The sequence below is a fragment of the Brachycentrus maculatus genome, unplaced genomic scaffold (assembly GCF_059751285.1).
Source record: "Brachycentrus maculatus isolate JH-2025_06_01 unplaced genomic scaffold, ASM5975128v1 h1tg000121l, whole genome shotgun sequence".
In the NCBI taxonomy this organism is placed as follows: Eukaryota; Metazoa; Arthropoda; class Insecta; order Trichoptera; family Brachycentridae; genus Brachycentrus; species Brachycentrus maculatus.
In genome coordinates this window covers 1,674,931-1,697,223 of record NW_028280874.1, presented here as the reverse complement: position 1 = coordinate 1,697,223, position 22,293 = coordinate 1,674,931, and the positions used below count along the sequence as shown (strand labels likewise).

General features: G+C 28.5%; 2 protein-coding genes across 2 annotated transcripts in view; one reads left to right on the top strand and one right to left on the bottom strand.

Annotated features, from left to right (window-relative positions):
- The window catches only part of brn (beta-1,3-galactosyltransferase brn), a 435,255-nt gene that overhangs the window by 131,090 nt on the left and 281,872 nt on the right, over positions 1–22,293 (top strand). The gene's annotated exons all lie outside the window — the stretch shown is intronic.
- Fife (regulating synaptic membrane exocytosis protein fife) overlaps positions 4,455–22,293 on the bottom strand; it is a 188,157-nt gene continuing 170,318 nt past the window's right edge. The window contains exons 10-12 of the mRNA XM_088259890.1: positions 11,979–12,103; positions 8,102–8,276; positions 4,455–6,101 (exon numbers count right to left, since the gene is read on the bottom strand). Of these exons, the coding sequence (XP_088116016.1) occupies positions 6,037–6,101; positions 8,102–8,276; positions 11,979–12,103 (365 nt within the window). The 3' untranslated portion in view covers positions 4,455–6,036. The remainder of the gene's footprint in view (positions 6,102–8,101; positions 8,277–11,978; positions 12,104–22,293) is intronic.

Here is a 22,293-nt window from a genome sequence, read left to right as displayed (position 1 = left end):
AAAAAAATATATTTTATATATTTTTTTAAACAATAATATTATCAAACGACATTTATCGATTGCAAAAAAAACTTCATTCTTCTGCTATGCAAAAATAAAGCAGAACAAAATTAATCCTTGAAATTAAAAACTAAGTTTGATGATTTAAATAAAGTATTATAATTTCTTTCCTAAAGTTATCCAAAGTGGATTCGGACAATTTACGAATTAAACCAGCGAGTTTTCCGTTTTTTTTTCAACCCTTATCCACATCCAATTATCATATATACGCAGTGTTATATTGATCGTAAAAAAATGAAGGAGAGTGACCTGCCCTGCGCTTTAGATATCAGCGCAGGGTAATATTAATATTAAATAAATATTAAATAAATATCAGATTAAAAAAATCATTCATATTTAATTGAGGAGTTGAACCCGGGGCTTCCGGCATGGTAGCTAAACGAACTGACCACTGCACTGAGGAGGTGAAAACCGATAAGTAATACAACTGTACTATTTTGTAAGCAACTGTATTAACACATCGCTCACTCCTTTCAAGAACGTCATAAATCAAAAATCGTCAATTTTCAGTTGTGTATGTTTTCGGAATGCCCAAAAAACGTACTATATCCCAGCAAAAGAGGCATATTTAAAACTTAATATTTACCCGCTACAGGGCAGAAAGTGTTGTTTTTGCATTTTGAAGAAAATGTATTATTTATTTTTTTTTTTTAAATACACTAAATATTTTTCAAATGGAGAAAAAACCTTCAGGTTTAACCTAAAAGATCTGTTGTACAGTAAAAAGTTCAATAAGTGGCTTGATATTTATTTTTAACATATTGTATTATATTTTTAAACTTTGAGAACGTTCTCCTGAAAAATCAAGTTTTTTGATTTATGACGTTCTTGAAAGGAGTGAGCGACATGTATAAGGATCTGAATAATATATTTTTGAATAAGTTAAAAAAATATACAACAAAGCGTTTTATGCATTACGAGTTGATAAATAATTGATAACATTATTTTATTGTCAATCAAAGTATTTATAATTTTTAAATATTTCACGATAGACAAACTTAGTGAAAATAGATAAAGTTTCATAAAACTTACATACATACTTTTAATAAAATAATGTGATTAACTATACATACTGTTTTTACGAAGTATTTGAATTGATAATTTAACGTGTGGGTTGTAAATTTGTATTGTGTAACTAAGAATGATGTATTTGAAATGGTAATATAACAAAGCGTTTTGTTTAAAAATGTAATATGTCGATTGTAAATTTATATTCTGTAACTAAGAATGATGTACTTAAAATCATAAACATTGTTAAGTGTTTTATTTAATAAATTAAAATATAGATTGTAAATTTGTATTGTATGAGAATGATACATTTGAATTTGTAATAAAATGAAGTGTTTTATTTGAAAACTTAATGTGTGTATTATAAATTTGTATTGTGTAAGTAAGAATGATCTATTTGAATCGTAATATTACAAAGCTGTTTTATTTAGTAACTAAATATGTGGAATGCAAATTCGTATTGTGTACTAAAACTGATAAATTTAAATTCGTCATATTATCAAGTGTTTTATTTGATAATTTAATGTGTGGATTGTAAGTTTGTATTATGTTACCCAGAAAAATAAATTTGAATTCATAAATTATGTACTCATTCATAAATTCATGAAAAGTTTAAATTGATAATTGAATTTATGAATTGTAAATTTATATCGTGTAACTAAGAAAAATGTATTTGAATTCATTGGACCATAAAATATTTTATTTGATTATTTAATATGTGTATTGTAAATTTGTAGCGTGTAATTAAGAATGATTTATTTGAATTTGTAATAAAACAAAGTGTTTTATTTAAACTTAACATGTGGATAGTAAATTTGTTATGTGTAACTAAGAATGATAACTTTGAATTATTTATTTTAAATGAGATAAATCGTATTTTCAATGATTGTATTATTTATTTCATGAACATATTTTATGCATTATATAATTTACATTTTCTTGATTAATAATTTAATGATTTAATGATAACAGTACATTTTTGATACAATAAAATCCATTTTAACTTTTAAAGATAATAAATATTATCAGTGGATGTATCCCAACTAACACATTGTCATTAAAGTGATATCCTGATTTAACATACATACATATATCTGAATATTTACATTAATATAATATTTATAATATCAATACCTTATTAGAAATATATGCTTACATTCGTTATGTTTAGTAAATTTTTACATTGAAAATATTTCATTTGGACTTTGGACAGAAAGTGATACCTTCTATTTTTTTTTATTTATACAATGCAATTCAAACGATATTTTTCATAAAACAAAAAATAAAAACCATTGAACTATAATTTTTTTATTAAAAAAAATGTAAATTTATAATTTCATATCGTATTCATTCAAGAGTTATCCACAAATATAAACAAAAATACAAAAGTTTGTTTCTTTAAAATCTTAAACCTCACTAAGTTATTCACTGATAACTTTGAAATTTCGACAAAACATTGCATTCGAATACGTGCATGTTTTTCATCAACAACTGTGACAGTCGAAAAGGCAGCTTCATCTGTTGAACGTAAGAGCAACACATAAAATGCTGAACATTCCTCATGGCAAGGAGCATGCTTCTCGACATCTGCTGTACATTTTCAATGTTGTTTCATAGTTTTTTAACATTATAACTATTTCACAATTTAATAAAATATGTTTTAAATAAGATCAATTGTGTCATTTTATTCGAATAAAAATTGAAAAAATGTTATTTTTAAATACTTTAGAATAAAAATAAATACATTATGGAATCAATAAATGATTTTTTACTCTTCATTCATTTGTTCATACGTGTATACGTAATAAATACTATTTAAAATAAATGCATGGTATTAAGTATAGTTATACGTTAATTGCCATGATAACATTCTTTTTTTGACCATATTTATTTCTTCGAAACATTCATATTAATATTTTTTTTAAACTGTCCTTTTGTATTTAAGATATTTTATTAATACGGTATTTCTTATTAAATATTTTTTAATCTCAAGAACAAAGAGAATTTTTATTTTTGATCCGCTATAGTTTTATATATTTTTATCAATTAATAAATAGTTTTCTATTTTTTCTAAAATAAATATTTCTTATCGATTGTGATACTTACAATACCTTTAATATATGATCAGTAAAAATAGATTTTGTAGAAAATCGACAGTCAGGAAAATCTTACATTTAAATATTTCGAAATATGTTACACTTCTTTTACATGTTTTAGAAACATTATTGTTAAATGCCATTTTATAGAATATTTTAAACAAATTTAATTTCATGTAATACAGTATCAAAAAATACTAAAAATAAATAATTTTAGGTACTTTACAAGAATATCGATAATATATCTTTGTTTAATAATAAAATTTGTAACAATAAACAAGTTGAGATATACAAAGTACTTAAATAAATTATTAAATTTATTTTAAAGATGTTTATTTCACTCGTTAGGAGAAACAACGAAAATTTTCATAAATATTTACAAAAAGGTGAAAAGCCCAAAATTTGTGAAAATATTTACTTTTATAATGTGAAAATTCACAAATATATAGACTTTATTGTATGCATGAGATAAGTTTTTTCCTGCGTTTCTATGTAAGCCCTAGAAATTATAAAAAAACGCACGTGTTTTTGATCGAAAAAAATTATGAATTTTTCTTAATTTTTATTCTAACTAATAAACACGTTTTATTACTCATTACAAATCTTGACAAAATGAAGAGTACTGATAGGCATATTTTGTCAATTTATTACATATGTTTGTAAATTTACATTTTGTGTTTCGTAAGGTAAAAAATGAAAGATTTTTTTAAACTTGATATATTAAATAAGCATTAAATTTCGATATATGTATTTTGGCACGACGATAATAATAATTCAATAAAGCATAATTATAAATATTACAAACACGCATATTTGTAATACATCAAATAATTTTACTTAAAAAAGATAATATGTACGAGTATATTATAGAAGAGTAATATTTTTTGTATGTAATCTGATATCATGTTTTTCTAATAAAATATATTTTTACAAGACGCTAATTTGTACACCTAATTACATTAAATATATTTTAATCTTATGGTTGTTATTTTTAAACATGTTTTTTTTTTCTTTAACATACGCACGTAAATATATGTAGATATGAATAAGTAATATCTATATTCCGTTTCAAACATTTATCTACAAGATAGTTTTTGGGTACATTATTTTTATTATATTACAAGAACGGATCTCTTAAAATTCAACGACATAATTTCCGCAACACCAAGTTTGTTCAAGCAATTCGTTAAAGTGTGAACCTTGAAATACTTGTAACATAATATGTAACGTTGTTTTAAACCATTGTGTTGATACTAGCTCGATGGTTAGAAAAAATACTACTCTATTTATGAATGCAATTTTGAAATGTATATTTTATATATATATTTTTACGATACTATTTTATTTAATGTTAAAAATGAGTTCATGACTTTGGTGAATTCAAATCATAATACCATGATTTCAAAATGACAATCTCAATTATCTTTATAACCTTAATTTTTTATTGTATAAATTAAAGAAGTGTGACAATTTTAATGATTCTATTTCAAAAGTTAGGAGTTACTCACCCTTATTATCCTACACAATATCTAGCAAGTTATCATTTCAGTTATGTATATTAATGCTATGATTGGAGAATGTTCATTATAACTGTTCTGAAGTATTTACAGTCCTAGTACAAAAATATAAATCAATATAATAAGTAATAAATAATTTCAAGGATGATGTTTGTTCATACTTTTGTATGTTGTTGTATAGTTTTGAGTTTAGTAGGGGCAGTTCACACTAGGGGCCATTGTTTGCAATGACTGTTTTGAAACTGTCACGGAGTTGTTCAAAACAAAGTTGAAACTAATGGATAACTGCTGTTTTTTTCGAAGATATTTTTTACTTTTTCTGGGTTTATGTTTCTTTCTAGCTTATGTTTTTGATGCCAAGTCAACGTGTATACAAAAACTGAAAATATGCAATATTTATTTAAATTTGTGGAATGATTAGACAGTTATTTTAAATTGTAACAACATGCCATGCACTGTAACAAATTACCGCATTGTTTTATATTTTTTTATATTTTTGTCTTTTGTTCATTTTATGTATCTGAGTATATGAAAAGTAGGATAAAATAAATATGATGTATTTTAAAATAAACAGACTTGAGGTATTTAACTTTATGTTTTTTTGTAACCCTTACAGATTTAACCGATGTACCTTTTGCATTAATCTTTTTATTTGTGGATTGTTCAAGTTTCGTTCTGACCTACGCATATCGTTCACTCCTTCCAACAACGTCATATATAAAAAAAAACTACATTTTTCAGGAGATCGTTTTTAAAGTGTAGGAATATAATGAAATGTTATAAAAATTAATATCAAGCCACTTATTGAACTTTTTACTGTGCAATATATGTTTTTAGGTAAAACCTGAAGGTTTTTTCTCCATTTGAAAAATATTTAGTTTATTTAAAAAAATAGTCAAACAATACCTTTTCTTCAAAATGCAAAAACAACATTTTCTACCCTGTAGCGGGTAAATATTATATTAAAAATATGCCGTATTCGCTGGGATATAGTACATTTTCTGGGCATTCCGAAAACATGTACAACTAAAAATTGATGATTTTTGATATATGACGTTGTTGAAAGGAGTGAGCGATATGTTAAATCGATCAAAAAGAGCGACTTATTCTAGACACGAAACACAATTCCTGCCAGATTAGTTCCACCCAAATTGGGCGATTGTTAAAAAAATTGTAACAACAATATCCCCCAGTGTGTACTAGGCTTTATAATTTAATAAGCTATTGCTATAGATTGAAACGATTTAGTAAATAAATTGAATCATGTAAATATTACAGATACGAATCGGTTTTATGAGCAGGGAAAAAAATAAATTTAAGATAGTCACAATAATTAAATTGGTATGTGTATAGATTTATACCGGAGTCTTTGGCAGTTTCCGACGAGTTGGTGAAGATGGCGTCTTGTCCGATTCTGTTTCTGGAATTTCGAAAATACAATTTAAAAATATGAAAATTTTAATTTACAGATTTTAGTCTTTTTGCAGATAAAAACATAAAAATGTTCGTAAATTATAGTACAAAAAAAAACCTATATTTTTTCTATTCTATTTCTGGAATGTCGAAAAGACAATTACAAAAATGAAAGTTTTAATTTACAGATTTTTTGCACATAAAAAAATTAAAATGTACGAACATTAAAGTATCAAAAAATCTATATTTTTGACTATTTTTTTTCTAGAATCTCGAAAATACAATTAAAAAACATAAAAATGTACGTACATTATAGTAAAAACCTTTATTTTTGACGCTTCAACAAAAAACTCGAAAAAAAGGAAAGAGAGTTATTTTAGACCGAAGTTATGTGAAATAACGTCATTAAAAATACATCACAGTAAAAAAATCTATCGGTTAAAAAGTTTTCACCGTCGTAATAATATGTTGGCTCTAAAAACACACCCAGTGGTAAATAAAAATATATACCACACGTCTATGGCTTACATTATAAAACACAAAAGAAATAATAAACTTTTTATTTGGAAAACTACAAAAGAAAACATACGTCTTTTTATTTTTAGTTTGTATAAGCGACAAAAACCTTTATTTTAACATAGGGGAAACAACTCATTCAACAGTATGGAAGTAGTTAAAAGTTTTTCAAGATAATTATACAAGCATAACTAGAAATAAATTTTACGATTTCCACTCTTTTACTTTTTTTCCAACTACCACAGAATACAAAATAGCAACAAAAAAAGTTTTTTGAGCAATATTGCGATGGAATTTGAGATTTTAAATTCAAAATTTTAAAGAAATGGATTCGCTGCTTTTTGCAATATGCTCACGATATAATTCAGTGCAAAATCGCCACAGGTAAGTGATTCAAATTCGGATTATTCAAGTTTATTATTGATGGCTAGTCAAAGTTCTGAACGGAAATAAAATACAAGGTGTTTAACGGTTGATTTTCAATATCAATTCTAAAAGATACTGATAGATAAATCGCTTGAAGATGGTTCCTTCTACAATCAAAACGCATGGTTTCAAAAATATGATACCAACTGCCCTCACAGCCCAGCAAATAATGCAGTTAGGGCATAAATACAGTATATGTAGACAAATGATTTCCAAAAAAGTTTTTTAAATCCAACTATAGATGACTCCTGTGAACTCACACGTACGGAATAATGAGATTAATGGTAAATGTAGAGTATCTCAAAAATCAAGTAGTGTGGTTGTCAATCATGGGTATAATGGTGGATGTTGCACGTAAAGTGATCAATTATATCAGCCTATGACAGGTCATAAATAAATTTCAAAAGTCAGCTGTGTAAATACGCAGATTTCCATATTCTTATTCATCTTTGTTGAGATGTCAGAAAAATTATAAAATATAACTCCTAAGAGAAGAAAACCCAGATTTATGAACAAATCGCTCACTCCTTTTAAGAACGTCATAAATAAAAAAACTTGATTTTTCAGGAGAACATTTTTAAAGTTTAAAAATATAATGCGATGTATTAAAAATAAATATCAAGCCACTTATTGAACTTTTTACTGTGCAACAGATCTTTTTAGGTAAATCCTGAAGGTGTTTTCTCCGTTTAAAAAATATTTAGTATATTAAAAAAAATATTAAACAATAACTTTTCTTCAAAATGCAAAAACAACACTTTCTGCCCTGTAGCGGGTAAATATTAAGTTAAAAATACGCCTCTTTTGCTGGGATATAGTACATTTTCTGGGCTTTCCGAAAACATGCACAATTGACAATTTTTTATTTATGACGTTCTTGAAAGGAGTGAGCGAAATGTGTGGACACACTCAAAATGCTGTCTAAAAATATATTTAAAAAAAAATGGAAATCCGTCGCTCAACATTAGTAAAAAAAATAGCTGTTATATCTCAAACCATGCCTGTCTACTGATCTTAATTTATCACCAGTCTTTCTCCTTGCATGGTAGTTGAGCTAATCCTTACCAATAGCCAGACCTGCGGGTTGCTCTCCGCGTCGTGGCTCTTCCAGGAGGTCACACATGCGCAGGTCGGTCGCGTGTTCCACGAGCAGTTCCACTATGTCCCCTGTGCGGTCCATCACAGAGCACACTTCCTCGAAACTGCGGTCCGTCAGAGGCACTCCACCCCACTCCAAAACCTGGTGAAAAAATAGTAAGTTCTCAGTAAAATTGTGACGATATCTTGTATTACATTTGACTACCGTGTCGTTAAGATAGTCAAGTCTTAGTGAGTAACCGATAGTTGACTAACTAACGTATCATGAATACTTACTTATTAAAGAACGTGACAGTATCTTGTATTACATTTTTGACGACCGTGTCGTTAAGATAGTCAAATCTCAGTTCGTATGTATTGTATATACAAAAAATGTATTGGTATAGTAATGGATTTACATTCTATGACGTCATTTATCCGTCTCCATGGATACGCCATACACGTATCCTTTAGCTGCAGGGCCGGATTCGATACTGAAGCGATGTATTGCATTGTACGTACAGTGTCCCGAGGGGAAATCCCCGAGCGCGATAGGTAATTGGTGCAATTTGTCTGCATCCCGTGGTAGAAATGTGACAATTGAAATAATGAAACAATAAATAAGGTATGGTAATTTCAATAATAGATTTAGATTTTTTTTTCCGAACGAGGTAATTTTTTTCTTCATATAATTCTTTTTATATTTATAGTTACATAAAGTAACACTCAATCTGCGGTTTCAAAATAAAATGAAAACAGTTACTTTAATTTAAATCACATAAAAATCCAACAAATCCTTTACCGGAATGTAACGCGTTTATATATATATATATATATATATATATATATATATATATATATATATATATATATATATATATATATATATATATATATATATATATATATATATATATATATATATATATATATATATATATATATATATATATATATATATATATATTAATATATATATATATATATATATATATATATATATAAATACAGATATTTATATATTTTTATATAAATATACACGTTTGTTGGATTTTTATATGATTAAAAATATAATTAACTGTTCACAACATTTTGAGTATGTCCAAATACTTGTTCACAAATTTGGATTTTTTCCAATTATGGGAGTTATTTTTCATATTATTTTTTGACGTCTCATCAAAGATGAAGAAGAATATGGAAGTCTGGGCATTTACGGGGCTGACGACCATCATAGGCTGGTTCAAGAATTTGAGTAATGTGGTTGTCAACAATGGTTAGAATTGATGAATGTTACACGTGTGTAAAGTGATCGCTTTAACCGGCCTATGATGCCCAGACTTTCATATTCTTCTTCATCTTTGATGTGATGTCAAAAAGTAATAGTTAACTGTCAGCAGTTTATTTTGTAACCGTAGATTCAGGTAGTTACTTTATTTCGGTCAAATGTATGTTCGTCAAAATGTCAAATTCCTTTGGCTAAATGTCTGGAAGCCCGGTCAATTTATACCTGGAAAATTGTGAACTTGGCCTGCTAGGATATCGCTCACTCATTTCAAGAACGTCGAAAATCAAAAATAGTACATTTTCAGTTGTGCATGTTTCCAGAATGCCCATAAAATGTACTATATCCCAGCAAAAGAGGCATATTTTAAACTAAATATTTACCCGCTTCAGGGCAGAAAGTGTTGTTTTTGCATTTTGAAGAAAAGGTATTGTTTAATTATTTTTTTAAATATAGGTACCAAATATTTTTCAAATGGAGAAAAAATCTTCAGGTTTTACCTAAAAAGATCTGTTGCACAGTAAAAAGTTCAATAAGTGGCTTTATATTTATTTTTAATATAAATTATAAATTTTTTAACTTTAAAACGTTCTCTTGAAAAATCTAGTTTTTATTATTTATGATGTTCTTGAAAGGAGTGAGCGATATTTTTATTATTTTTCAGTTAAACTCGCGAATTTTTATGAGATTTCTCGATGTGATTTCCAGATATTTTAAGAAATGTTTTCCTAGTATTCCGACAACTTTGAATAAACCCCATTCCACCACTGATCGCCAAATCAGGGCGCCGATCCTAATGTAAGGTTTTCATTGTGAACGAGGTTTATTGTGAGGATATTGGAAAGATTTTTTTATTCGGTTGAAAGGAATGATATTGGATTTACGAAAATCAAGCGAAGAATCATGAAAGGATGATATTGAATGGAGTCCTGCGTAAGATTTTTCTAGTAATCCCTGATTGTAGGATGGACATACTGGGATACATTTCGATACAAATTTTGGCCTTGTATCGCGTTTTTCGAGACTGAAATAGTAAAAATCAAGACAATGGCTAAGAACGATTGTCCGAGTAACAAAAGAATAATATTAACAAAGAAGAGAAATGACAATGGTAAAACAGTATTTTCATTAAAAATACTCCTTTGTTATTTAATAAAACAACAACTATACAGCTTTTTTCACTTTTATTTATTTGACCAGTAACCGGGTTACGTCTTTGACGACATCACTAGTCTAATGATAAAACTCGGTCACTGATCACATGAAATAAAATTGAAAAAAGTGAACAGTTGTTTTATTATGTGCAGTCCCACCAAGTCCTACCAAGAATTGTTAGTACAAATCATAAATTTCTTATATTATCAAAATAATAACTCTTTAAACTATATCACGTACAAAGTAATCCACAATTATATCCACTAAACACTAAAAGTTTGTTTTAAATTATATAAAATATATATAAAATACGTTTTTATAAAAATATATTTGTTCTCGTCTTATATGTTTAAAGGACTTAAAGTTGGTAGGACAAGTGATAAATTTCATCACTCGTGTTTGATAATGTCCTAAGAAGACGAAACGCGTCACGTATTAACATAAACATAAATAAATGTGGAATTCAATCCAACAAACCTTGTTTTATTTCGGATATATTACCCAACAATTATTTAATGATTCGGCATTAACTTTGTGGAATGACATGTTGATTTTTTTAAAATTAAACACTTGTACTATGCCACTTAATGAGTTTTATTTTTATATACGGCTAGTTTCGAAAACTTACAGATGTTACACTTACAGAAAACAATAAAAAATACCATTATATTATATTCCGTTGTTTATTGTTACAAATTGACATAAATATTTTCTTCGTAAAAGAACTGTTTAAAAGTACAAATGTATTGATTATAAAATTTATATTCTGGTAATTTTGTATTGTTGAATTTATAAGAGCGCCATGTAATATATATTCAGTCAATCTTATTGATGGACATGACAATAGGTATCAAAAAATTGTATTGATCTTACCAAGAATATAACGTTGGCTTTTATGGACATGTAAAAGTAATATTTCGGTAATGTAGAGCGGACATGTGGAAGACAGCAACACAAAAAGCACTCTGACGTGAATGAAATCCTTGTTGAATCCTTCTCAATAGCCAAATACACATTTTATAGTTTTTTTCGAAGGAACTTAATATTATTTGGAGACATTTTTTAATATTATGGATCATGAAAATGAAAATAAATATATTTTATATTTAAAAAAAAGTTGTTTTATTTACTAATTGTCAATGCACCTTAGGGTGGTAACTGACCGGAGCATTTCGTCGTAACGTAACGTCGGAACATCGCTCGCGGCGAGCATCAGCGAGCATCCGAAACTATGGATGGAGCGCTCGGCTCGCTGTACTGACGATACGAATGCTCGCATCGTAACGTGTTACGTTACGACGAAATGGCTCCGGTCAGTCACCACCCTTACAAAGGGTCCAGAGCAGTTGTACACTCAGCTTAAATAATAGATGCCTGCGAAGAATTTTAGGCGTGCGGTGGACTCCTGGAATAAAAAATTCGACCAACCTTGTCCCCTTGCTGGAGTCCTCCTTTCTCAGCAGGTCCTCCAGGAACTGTCCAGACTATGTAGGCAAACAGACGTCCATCTGGACCCACTTTTCCGCCAACCACTCTCATCCCGAATCCTCGTGCTAAAAAAAAATTAAACATAATCAAAAATACATTTATAATTTTTTGACATCTCATCAAAGATGAAGAAGAATACGGAAGTCTGGTTTAGATGATCACTTTACACACATGTAACATTCACCAATTCTACCCATTATTGACAACCACACTACTCAAGTTCTTGGAAGTTCTATATATATGAACCAATTTAGAAACCTTGTTCTTGAATCACTAGAACTTCACTAGAGACATCTATTGGTGAGATGTAAAGAAGCTTTTTACAAAGCAGAAACTCTTATATTAGTATGTAAGGTCCCGAATCTTGGATTATAATCACACACATAAGAAACGCCAGAAAATATCATTTTCATTTTTATTATTCAAACTTATAATTTGACTAGATAATTTATTTACAATATTTTGAGTGTGTCTAAATACTGGTTTTTTGAAGAGTAATATGGAAGTCTGGGCATTTACATATTGCATACTCTTCTTCATCTTTGATGAGATGTCAAAAAATAATATGAAAATAACTCCTGTAATTGGAGACTCAAAATGTTAAAACTAAACACTAGAACTATTTTCAACAGCTGCATCTGATACAAAATGTCTATACAATTAAAATGTGTCTAAAGGGTGGAAAAATATAAAACTCTGAGTATTTACTGAACTCACGACCTGTCATAGGCTGATTTATATAACCTATACACGTGTAACATCAGTCTTATCAAAGTGTTTAACTATCTTCCATACCTCGGACCATATCTGTGAAATTAGCATCAACAATTTATTGTTTACTCTTTGTTCATAATATATTATTAGATTAAAACCAATATTTTTAGCTTTTCCACTTTATTTTTATTTGACCAGCGACCGGGTTTCGTCGTTACCGACATCATCAGACTGGTGATGTCGGTAACGTCTGATTCACCAGTCTGAATTCACCAGTCTGATGATGTCGGTAACCACGAAACCCGGTCGCTGGTCAAATAAAAATAAAGTGGGAAAGCTAAAAATATTGGTTTTAATCTAATAATATATTAAAAATGCAATTCCATCACGAAGTGTCAGTGGATAATATAAATCTTGGTTCATAAATATGGAAAAACTAGATAGTTGTCCACGTTGAGATAGTATTTTACGAAAAAGACGCATTATAAATTATCCGATTTTTTTTTACTATTGTTTATTATAAAAATAAATAAATTATAATAATAAATTATATAAAATAAAAACTTTGAAAATGAAATATTGGGATGCCCTTAAAATAAAGTTTTAATTCTTTTGGCATCACTATTTCTTAGACACAATTGTAAATATACTTGGTGCATAGGGCACTGCATCATATAAACGTAGTGTTTTCTTGATTGTTAAAATTGTTGAAAAGGTGATCAGCCCTCCACATTCATATTGAATAAATATTAGAGTAAAAAATCATTTATGTTCATTTGACCCCCTTTGGGAATCGAGCCCGGGACCTCTAGTAAGGCAGCCGAGCATGCTAACCAATACACTACGGACGCGGGCTAATATAATAATATTGCTTGTTACTATATACGTATATACATATTGTATATAGTAACTAATAGGATAATTTACTATGCAAAACAGATGATATATAACATTAAGTGGGCTAGCTACTGCTGCGTGTCTGTAAATAAACGGAGTATCAGACAAAGGAAGGGCGTGGTGTTCAGGAACGGAAATGGACCGGAAATACGATGGAACTAATCGCCCATTCCGGGTAGTCTTTATAAAATATATATTATTTAACTTAATTTTATAAAAATGGACTTTTTACGTTTTATTAAGTAAAAAATACCCTATCGCTTTCATAAAATACACCATAGCTTTATCCACTTAAACTTTATTTCAACAATGATTTGGTTCTGTCTGAATACGTGCGTGTTTTGATATACACTTGGTTTTTTATTTAACAACTTTTTGAACTTAAATGGCATCGCCATCTGTTGAACGTAACATCAACTTTATAACTTAAAAACAAAATGCATTGCTCAAAAAGGCAGCATACTTTTTGAGCAAAGTTTTCGATAGCATTGATGTCTCGTGAATTTTTAATATTTTCATTGCTTCACAAGCAGTGTGTATTGAAACATGTAATAAATGTGTGCATTTTTTCTTTCTTTTCCATTTAATCAGACTGAGTCACTAGATGTAAAAGAATCTAACCGACAAATTAATCTTAATTGGTTTATGAAAGATTACGTACATAAAAATCTAGTTTTTGAATAATTACTATCATATTCATACTATCACTATCATAACATATCAATTGTTGAATACAAAATGAACAATGAACTTTTTAAAATAAATCAACTTTGTTCTGCCACTTTTTATTTAAACACTTTCAATGTGGTGCACGGAGTGCAAGTTTTTGGTATTGTAAGGGAAGAGTAATTAACCAATTATAACCTAACTATGAGTATTTCAATGTTTTAGAATTTAGTACATTGACCCTGATGATGACAAGGTTCTTGTCAAAACCGGTTGGATAAAGTGAACTGATAAAAAGTGGTTAAAACAAAGTTGTTTTATTTCATGAAGTTTATAAAATGTGCCACAAAGTGTCTGCGTAAAACATTCAAGAAATGAATAATGATTCTGATTTTTTAGTACAATGCTTCCTTATTAAAACAATAAAAAGAAAAAAATAGATCCCTAATGATAAAAAATAGTGTGGTATAGCTGTACCGTTAGCTTGTTGAAATTCCTTAAATAAAGGCACATTTACGCACTTAAAAAATAAACTGTATTAGAAATAATGTCCACATATTTTTTTGTTGTTTTGTTTTTCATTTTTCATAAAGTCATTTCCGAATAATTTTTCATCAGGGTCGCTAACAAATATTTTCATTTTAAAGTGACGTCGTTTAGCGTAATTCAACACTGAAAACTACGTCACTCGGTGTCAACCTTTGACGCAATGTCTGGGGGGTAAGTGTTAACAGCGTGGGCCGTCCGAGGGGTGTGGGCGGGTGGCAGGCAGCGGGGGACAGCAACAGGTCCTTACATTACGGGGTGGAATGCACGAGGGATGAGTTAAGGGTGAGTGGGGGTGACTTAGCCTCGACCACACTCAGAAAAGGAATGAGATTCCGGTTTTTCGTAGAAAGTGGTACAACATTTGTAATGTTAAGTTTTAGAGTGATAAAGTAAAAAGGTGTCTTTTTTATAAAATAAAACTAGGAATTTGTTTTCAACTACTTTTGTTATTGTTTCTTTTCTCCAATCGGCTTCGACAAGAACTCTGCCATCATCAGGGATAGACTTGAAGGATTCTTGTTAAAACTAGTTGGAGAAAAAAAAACAATATTATAGCAATAAAAAATCATCTTTCGTTTTATTTAATTTAAGTTTCTTTTTATAAAGTTTGTAAAATGTGCCAAAAAATACATGTGAAAAATATTCCAGAAAAGATTTGATGTTATTATCAAACAACAATTGAGATAATAAAACCATGTTTGAAAATTCGTACGTAACGTAAATAAGGAACAATTATTAAATAAATACAAAAAATGGGATTGTTAAAAAATGTGGTATTAATTTTGTAGCTTTAACCTTTTTTCATAAATCACTCCAATGACGTTTGAACTGCGCCTGAATGGTCAAATTTTTGCAATTTACGGAGCACTAAACAAAATCTTGTCGTGAGATTAAAATGTTATTGTAGTGAACTTAAAATGACGATCACGAGATCTTAATTTTTGATTTACAAAAAAAATGTTTATTTTATCGATATACGATTTAAAATATATATATTACCCGCATAACACTGTAACAGGGAGTTGTCGTAGTGAATTCTAATAATAATTTTCCCTATTCCACATGACGATTCACCTCATTCTTATAAAAATTATGATATAATGAAAAGAAACATTAAAAATCCATTAGAAATGTAATGGATACGTAAAACATTATTTGATATATTTATGTGTCAAGTAATACTTAAATATACACGTAAATAATAAAAATCCTAAATAAAAATAAATAAAATAAAAACAAAATAAAATAAATTAATATTAATATCAGTACATTTATATTGTGGTTTTTATTGGTGAGGATTCTGGAGGAAGAGAAAGATGCGTATTAGATTTTATTGCTAGTTATTTCTTATTTTTTATTTTGCATTTATTAAAGTATTTTTTGTCGTCTTAAAAAAAAACGGTCTATAGTTTTTTGCAACGCGTTCTAATCCAGTAATCACAAAAATTTAACGAAAATATTTTTCTGTTGGAATGTGAAATATTGGATTAGATAATGGCAATCGATTTATAAAAAAATAGAATTAAATAAGTCTCCATCAAAAGTCGTTACTAAATTCGGTTTTTAGGTAAGATCATTTTAAGTCGACACCTTTATTTGGTTGCGTGTTGCGTACTTTTAGCTCCTAATATACTTGATGCAGTCGAAATGCAGTCGAAATGCGATCTCTCAGAAGAATGTGTAACAAAACGATGTATGATAGATGTGCGAATAGTGAAATAAGGAAGGAATGCAAAGCTGAGATAAGCATTATCGATAAAATTAAGAAAGGTGTATTGAGATGGTTTGGACATGTAGAACGAATGAGTGAGGAAAGAACGGTAAAACAAATTTATGAGGCGAATGTTAGCGGGAAAAGAAGCAGAGGAAGACCGAGAAAAACATGGCACGATCAGGTATGCCAAATACTTGAAAGTGGTCAGGTTAGGAGTCGTAACAATCGGCGGGTATGTATGAGGAGATGCATGAACGTGGAAGAGGCGAAGAATGTTTGCAAGGACAGAGTGGTGTGGCGCTCTATTCTCTCTGCCTACCCCTGCGGGGAAGCGGCGTGATGGTTAGTTAGTTAGTTAGTTAGTTATACTTGATAATTTGACATCAAAAACATTAGTTGAAAAGAAAAATAAACGGTGAAATGTAACGAATTTCCTCCTAATCGAGTAATCGAAAAAGTAATGGTCATACCTACATATTAAATGTTTGCTTTCGCGCTTAGGCATTGAAAAGATCCGTATGAGTAACCAATAACACTAAATTAATAATAATAATAATATGCACAAAGAAAGTTTTAAAATTGAAGTTTTTTTGTCAAAAGCTCAAAAAAATAATAACTCGGCTAGTTCGGCTCGGCTTGGGTGTAAATTTTCCCTATGTTAAAATGATAACACAAATATAAAAATAAAATCTCTTTAAGACACTTTTTTAGTTCATTAATGTTAGCACTATATATATAATACCAATTTTTGAGTTTATTCATGTAAACACGACTAGTTTCGATAAAATTTTCAGTTTTCGAAACCAGTCGTTTTTACATTAATGGTGTGATATTGTTTTATTTTCATGTGTGTTTTTTTGTATTACGAAAATGGAAAACAAATTTCTCCTCTCAGTACTAAAATGAGATTCCCTTTTTCTCTAATCATTATTTCATTATTTTCCTCCCCAAGATTTCCACGGTAGCAGCACTAATTCAATAAGATCTTTCTTTTATTTCGAGAGCAGACGAGCCGTCACTGTTCGAGAAGTTATATAAAAAACCCAATGAGAATCCCCGGCTCGTATGAGGGGGAAACATTACGGTCGTTTGAGAAAGAGCAGAGGCGGACCGTATCATTTTCAATTAGCGTCAGATGCCCAACCTAGATTACGTACATGTGTTTTAGCGCAGAAGACAGGGTGCCTAACATCGAACCCTCTAGGCAATTATAATAATTTATTAAAAATACAAAACTGGTTAATCGAATACATATTATCGAAAACAAAAAGAAAACGGTGTATGATAAATGTTTGAATGGTGATATAAGACAATAATTCAAGGCTGAAATAAGCATTATCGATAAAATTAAGGAAAGTGTTTGAGATGGTTTGGGCATGTAAATCAAATGAGTCAAGAAAGAATATTATGACAAATTTATAATGCAAATGTGGTTGGTAATAGAAGCAGAGGAAGACTGAGGAACACTTGTCATGTTCAAGTATTTCAACTCCATAAAAGCGGTCATATCAGGAGTCGGAGTAATCGGCCAAATACATACTAGCCGATTATTCCGACTGATTTAACCACAACCAAGTATTTAAAATATTCGATCATGTCAAGTTTTCCTCGGTCTTTTGCTTCTATTAATAACCACATTTTGTTGATAAATTCGTTCTACGCTTTTTAGTTTTAACTTATATATTGTATACTTAATTTATTGGTGAAGCTGTGTTTAATATGTAAAATGAAATAAAATAACAACAATACACCTATTCCACTTTTATTTAACTAAAAAAGTTAATGGCTAGTTTTCGACGTTTTCCTCTGCTTCTTTTTCCAACAACATTTGCATCATAAATTTGATGAATCATAATTTTCTAAGTCATTCCTTCCACATGTCAAAACGATCTCGATACACCTTTCTTAATTTTATCGATAATGCATATCTCAGCCTTACATTCTTTCCTTATTTCGCCATTAAAAATATGTGTACATCATTTGCCATACATTACTCTGAAAGGTCATATTTCCACTGCATTTAGCCTACTTTCATTCTTCAATAAATTATTATAAGAAGAAATGCTCTCAAAATATATTTAATGAAATAATATTTACATTGAAGTATTTAATAATATAATAATTAATATATATTATTTATTGATTCGGCATTAACTTTGTAGAATGACATGTTGATTTTTTTTTATTTAAACACTTGAATGTACCACTTGATGAGTGTTTGTTTATATATACGACTAGTTTCGAAAACTTATGCATGTTTTCATCTTCTGATAAAAATAAACACTAACGAAAAAAATATATTTAGGGGTATAAATACTCGTAGGTTAATAACTATAGGGACGGGGTTAATAAATATTTTTTGTTCGTTAGTTTAAATTTTTACCAGAAGATGAAAACATCTGTAAGTTTTCGAAACTAGTCGTATATATAAATTAAACTCATCAAGTGGTATATTCAACTGGTAATTAAAAAATTTATAATTAATAATTTAATATAGCACGATAATAGGGCTCGCATCCGTATATGGTGAATTTCATCTCCTTTCCGCACGAAAACAACCTTTTATTCCCGAGAAATACATTTCTCAAGACATCTTGTGGGTTTCGTATATTTTTTTTGGTATTTACATAAACGTATATGGGTTTATGTGTATTTATGAGAAGAGCATCTAACACGTAAAAGGTGAGATCCTCCAAAGGTAGTTTTTGGTACAAATACGTGAGGGGTGAATAATTCACGTATAATTAATTATTAATGAACATGTAATTTAATTCATTAAAACTTTTAAAAGAAACATTATTTTTGTATTAATGTCAGACCGTAAGAAGTTGATTAACGTTCTGGAGATCCCGGGTTCGATTCCCAGGGAGGAGTGAAATGAAATATTTAATATTTTACGCTATAATATTGTGTCGGGTTGTGGTCCCGTGGCTAGTGTCGCGGACTCTTTTAAGTCAGAGTTTCTCGGTTCGAACCCACTCTACCACAAATTGATACCTATTTCTAATAATAAGCCGCTCAGGCTCACAGAAATAGTATGAAATTGAAACGTTTGTGTAAATAATAAATACGCAAATATTTCTCTTTTTTAAAACAAAAAAATATATATTACCTTGGACTGGCCCCTGAACCGCAGGAGTAATCACCATGAATTTATATAAGTAAAGATCATAATAACACTGCGTCAATACGATATAGTGCCCTATGCATCATAAGGGTTAGAAGAAGAATATATATTTATATATATATATATATATATATATATATATATATATATATATATATATATATATATATATATATATATATATATATATATATATATATATATATATATATATATATATATATATATATATATATATATATATATATATATATATATATATATATATATATATATATATATATATATATATATATATATATATATATATATATATATATATATATATATATATATATATATATATATATATATATATATATATATATATATATATATATATATATATATATATATATATATATATATATATATTTATATATATGTGTGTATATATATAAATTAATGAATTACAGAACATACATTTTCACTGTTTAGTGTTGCGAAGGGTGAACTTGTAAGGTTTCGAAATTCATAATTCATTTATTATTTATTCTGTAGTCAACATTTTGCGGTTAGTCAAAACAAGTCAACAACTCCGTATTCTGTCGGCTAATGGCGTTTTGTTTATTTGTAATTCTCGCTAGATGCAAAAACAACATGGCCGCCGCGAGAACATTCTCGATTGTATAACTCTTGAGACGTGAATTTCTGCAGAGATCTTTCTCCGAATTCGTTTAGCGAGTGAGTCCCTCCTTGCTAATTAAATTGTAAATTACTTTTCACCCCATCCGACGCGACGGAGTACTGTGACGGGGTTTGTGATTTCAAACTTTACTGTTTTCATTAAAATAATATTGTAAATTGTAGAATGTAAATATAGAATGCGCTACTCTATCAATCACGTAAAATTGGAGAGCTTTTTTATGGCTACGTTTCGTAAAAAAGGACGAATTTCATAGTGTTAACCTACTTTGAATCAATGAATTTACTATCTCTTCTATTGAATTGTAAAATATTATACTATCACATGTTAGAATAATAGAAAGCACACATTTCTAATATGTATTACTTCACAATGCTTGTAAAGCAATAAAAATATATGAAGGCTATTAACTAACTAACTAACTAACTAACCATCACGCCGCTTCCCCGCAGGGGTAGGCAGAGAGAATAGAGCGCCACACCACTCTGTCCTTGCACACACTCTTCGCCTCTTCCACGTTCATGCATCTCCTCATACATACCCGCCGATTGTTACGACTCCTAACCTGACCACTTTTAAGTATTTGGCATACCTGATCGTGCCATGTTTTTCTCGGTCTTCCTCTGCTTCTTTTCCCGTTAACATATGAAGGCTATTAACAACAATGAAATCGAAAAGATTGAAAATTCCAGGTGTCAGCAGCTACTCGCCATTAGCAATATTGTTTAATGAGTGTGTTGCTGTAACGTTCAACAAATGGGGCTGTCACTGTAGAAAAAGCTGCTTAAAAACATAGTTTTACCTTTAGGAGGTAAAATCATCTGTTACCTACATCTTTATTTACAAATAGATATAATAATAAATAATTTGTATTCAAATGTAAGACTGTGTCAAAAGAAATCAAGTCACATAGATTGACTTAAAGAGATTTTAACACATGATTTTTTTATTCGTATAATTTGACGGCATTCAGTGATCCTGTCAAAAGTTTCAAGCTTAGACCTTCGTCATTTTAAGCACTTATCCATATGCTTAAAATCCATATAAACGCAATAAAGTCTTCAAATAATGTAGCTATCTTAAATTAAAAATCACGTCTGCACAGCGATACCACTATTTCAGAGGTATCACCCGTAAAATAAACCACACATTTCATTCCGAAACGTAAAACCGGTAAACATATTTCCAGATGCTGCGCAGTGACAAGGGTTTTAGACGTAAAGGAAATCAGGTGAGTTGTTTCACTATCTTCAATATAATGTATGCATTTAATAGGATCCTCATATATGTATATATAACATATATATATATATATATATATATATATATATATATATATATATATATATATATATATATATATATATATATATATATATATATATTTATATATATATATATATATGTATATATATGTATATATATATAAATATATATATATATATATATATATATTTATATATATATATATATATATATATATATATATATATATATATATATGTGTATATATATATATATATATATATATATTTATATATATATAAATATATATATATATGTATATAGATATATATATATATATATATATATATATATATATATATATATATATATATATATATATATATTTATATATATATATATATATATATATATATATATATATATATAAATATATATATATATATATATTTATATATATATATATATATATATATATATATATATATATATATATATATATATATATATATATATATATATATATATATATATATATATATATTTATATATATATATAAAGAGAAAGAAGAAAGGAATCACTATAAGAATATTTATAAATGCGGACTTGAAGTTAGATTCAATAGTTCATTTGTAATGGGAGTTTATTAACTGCATT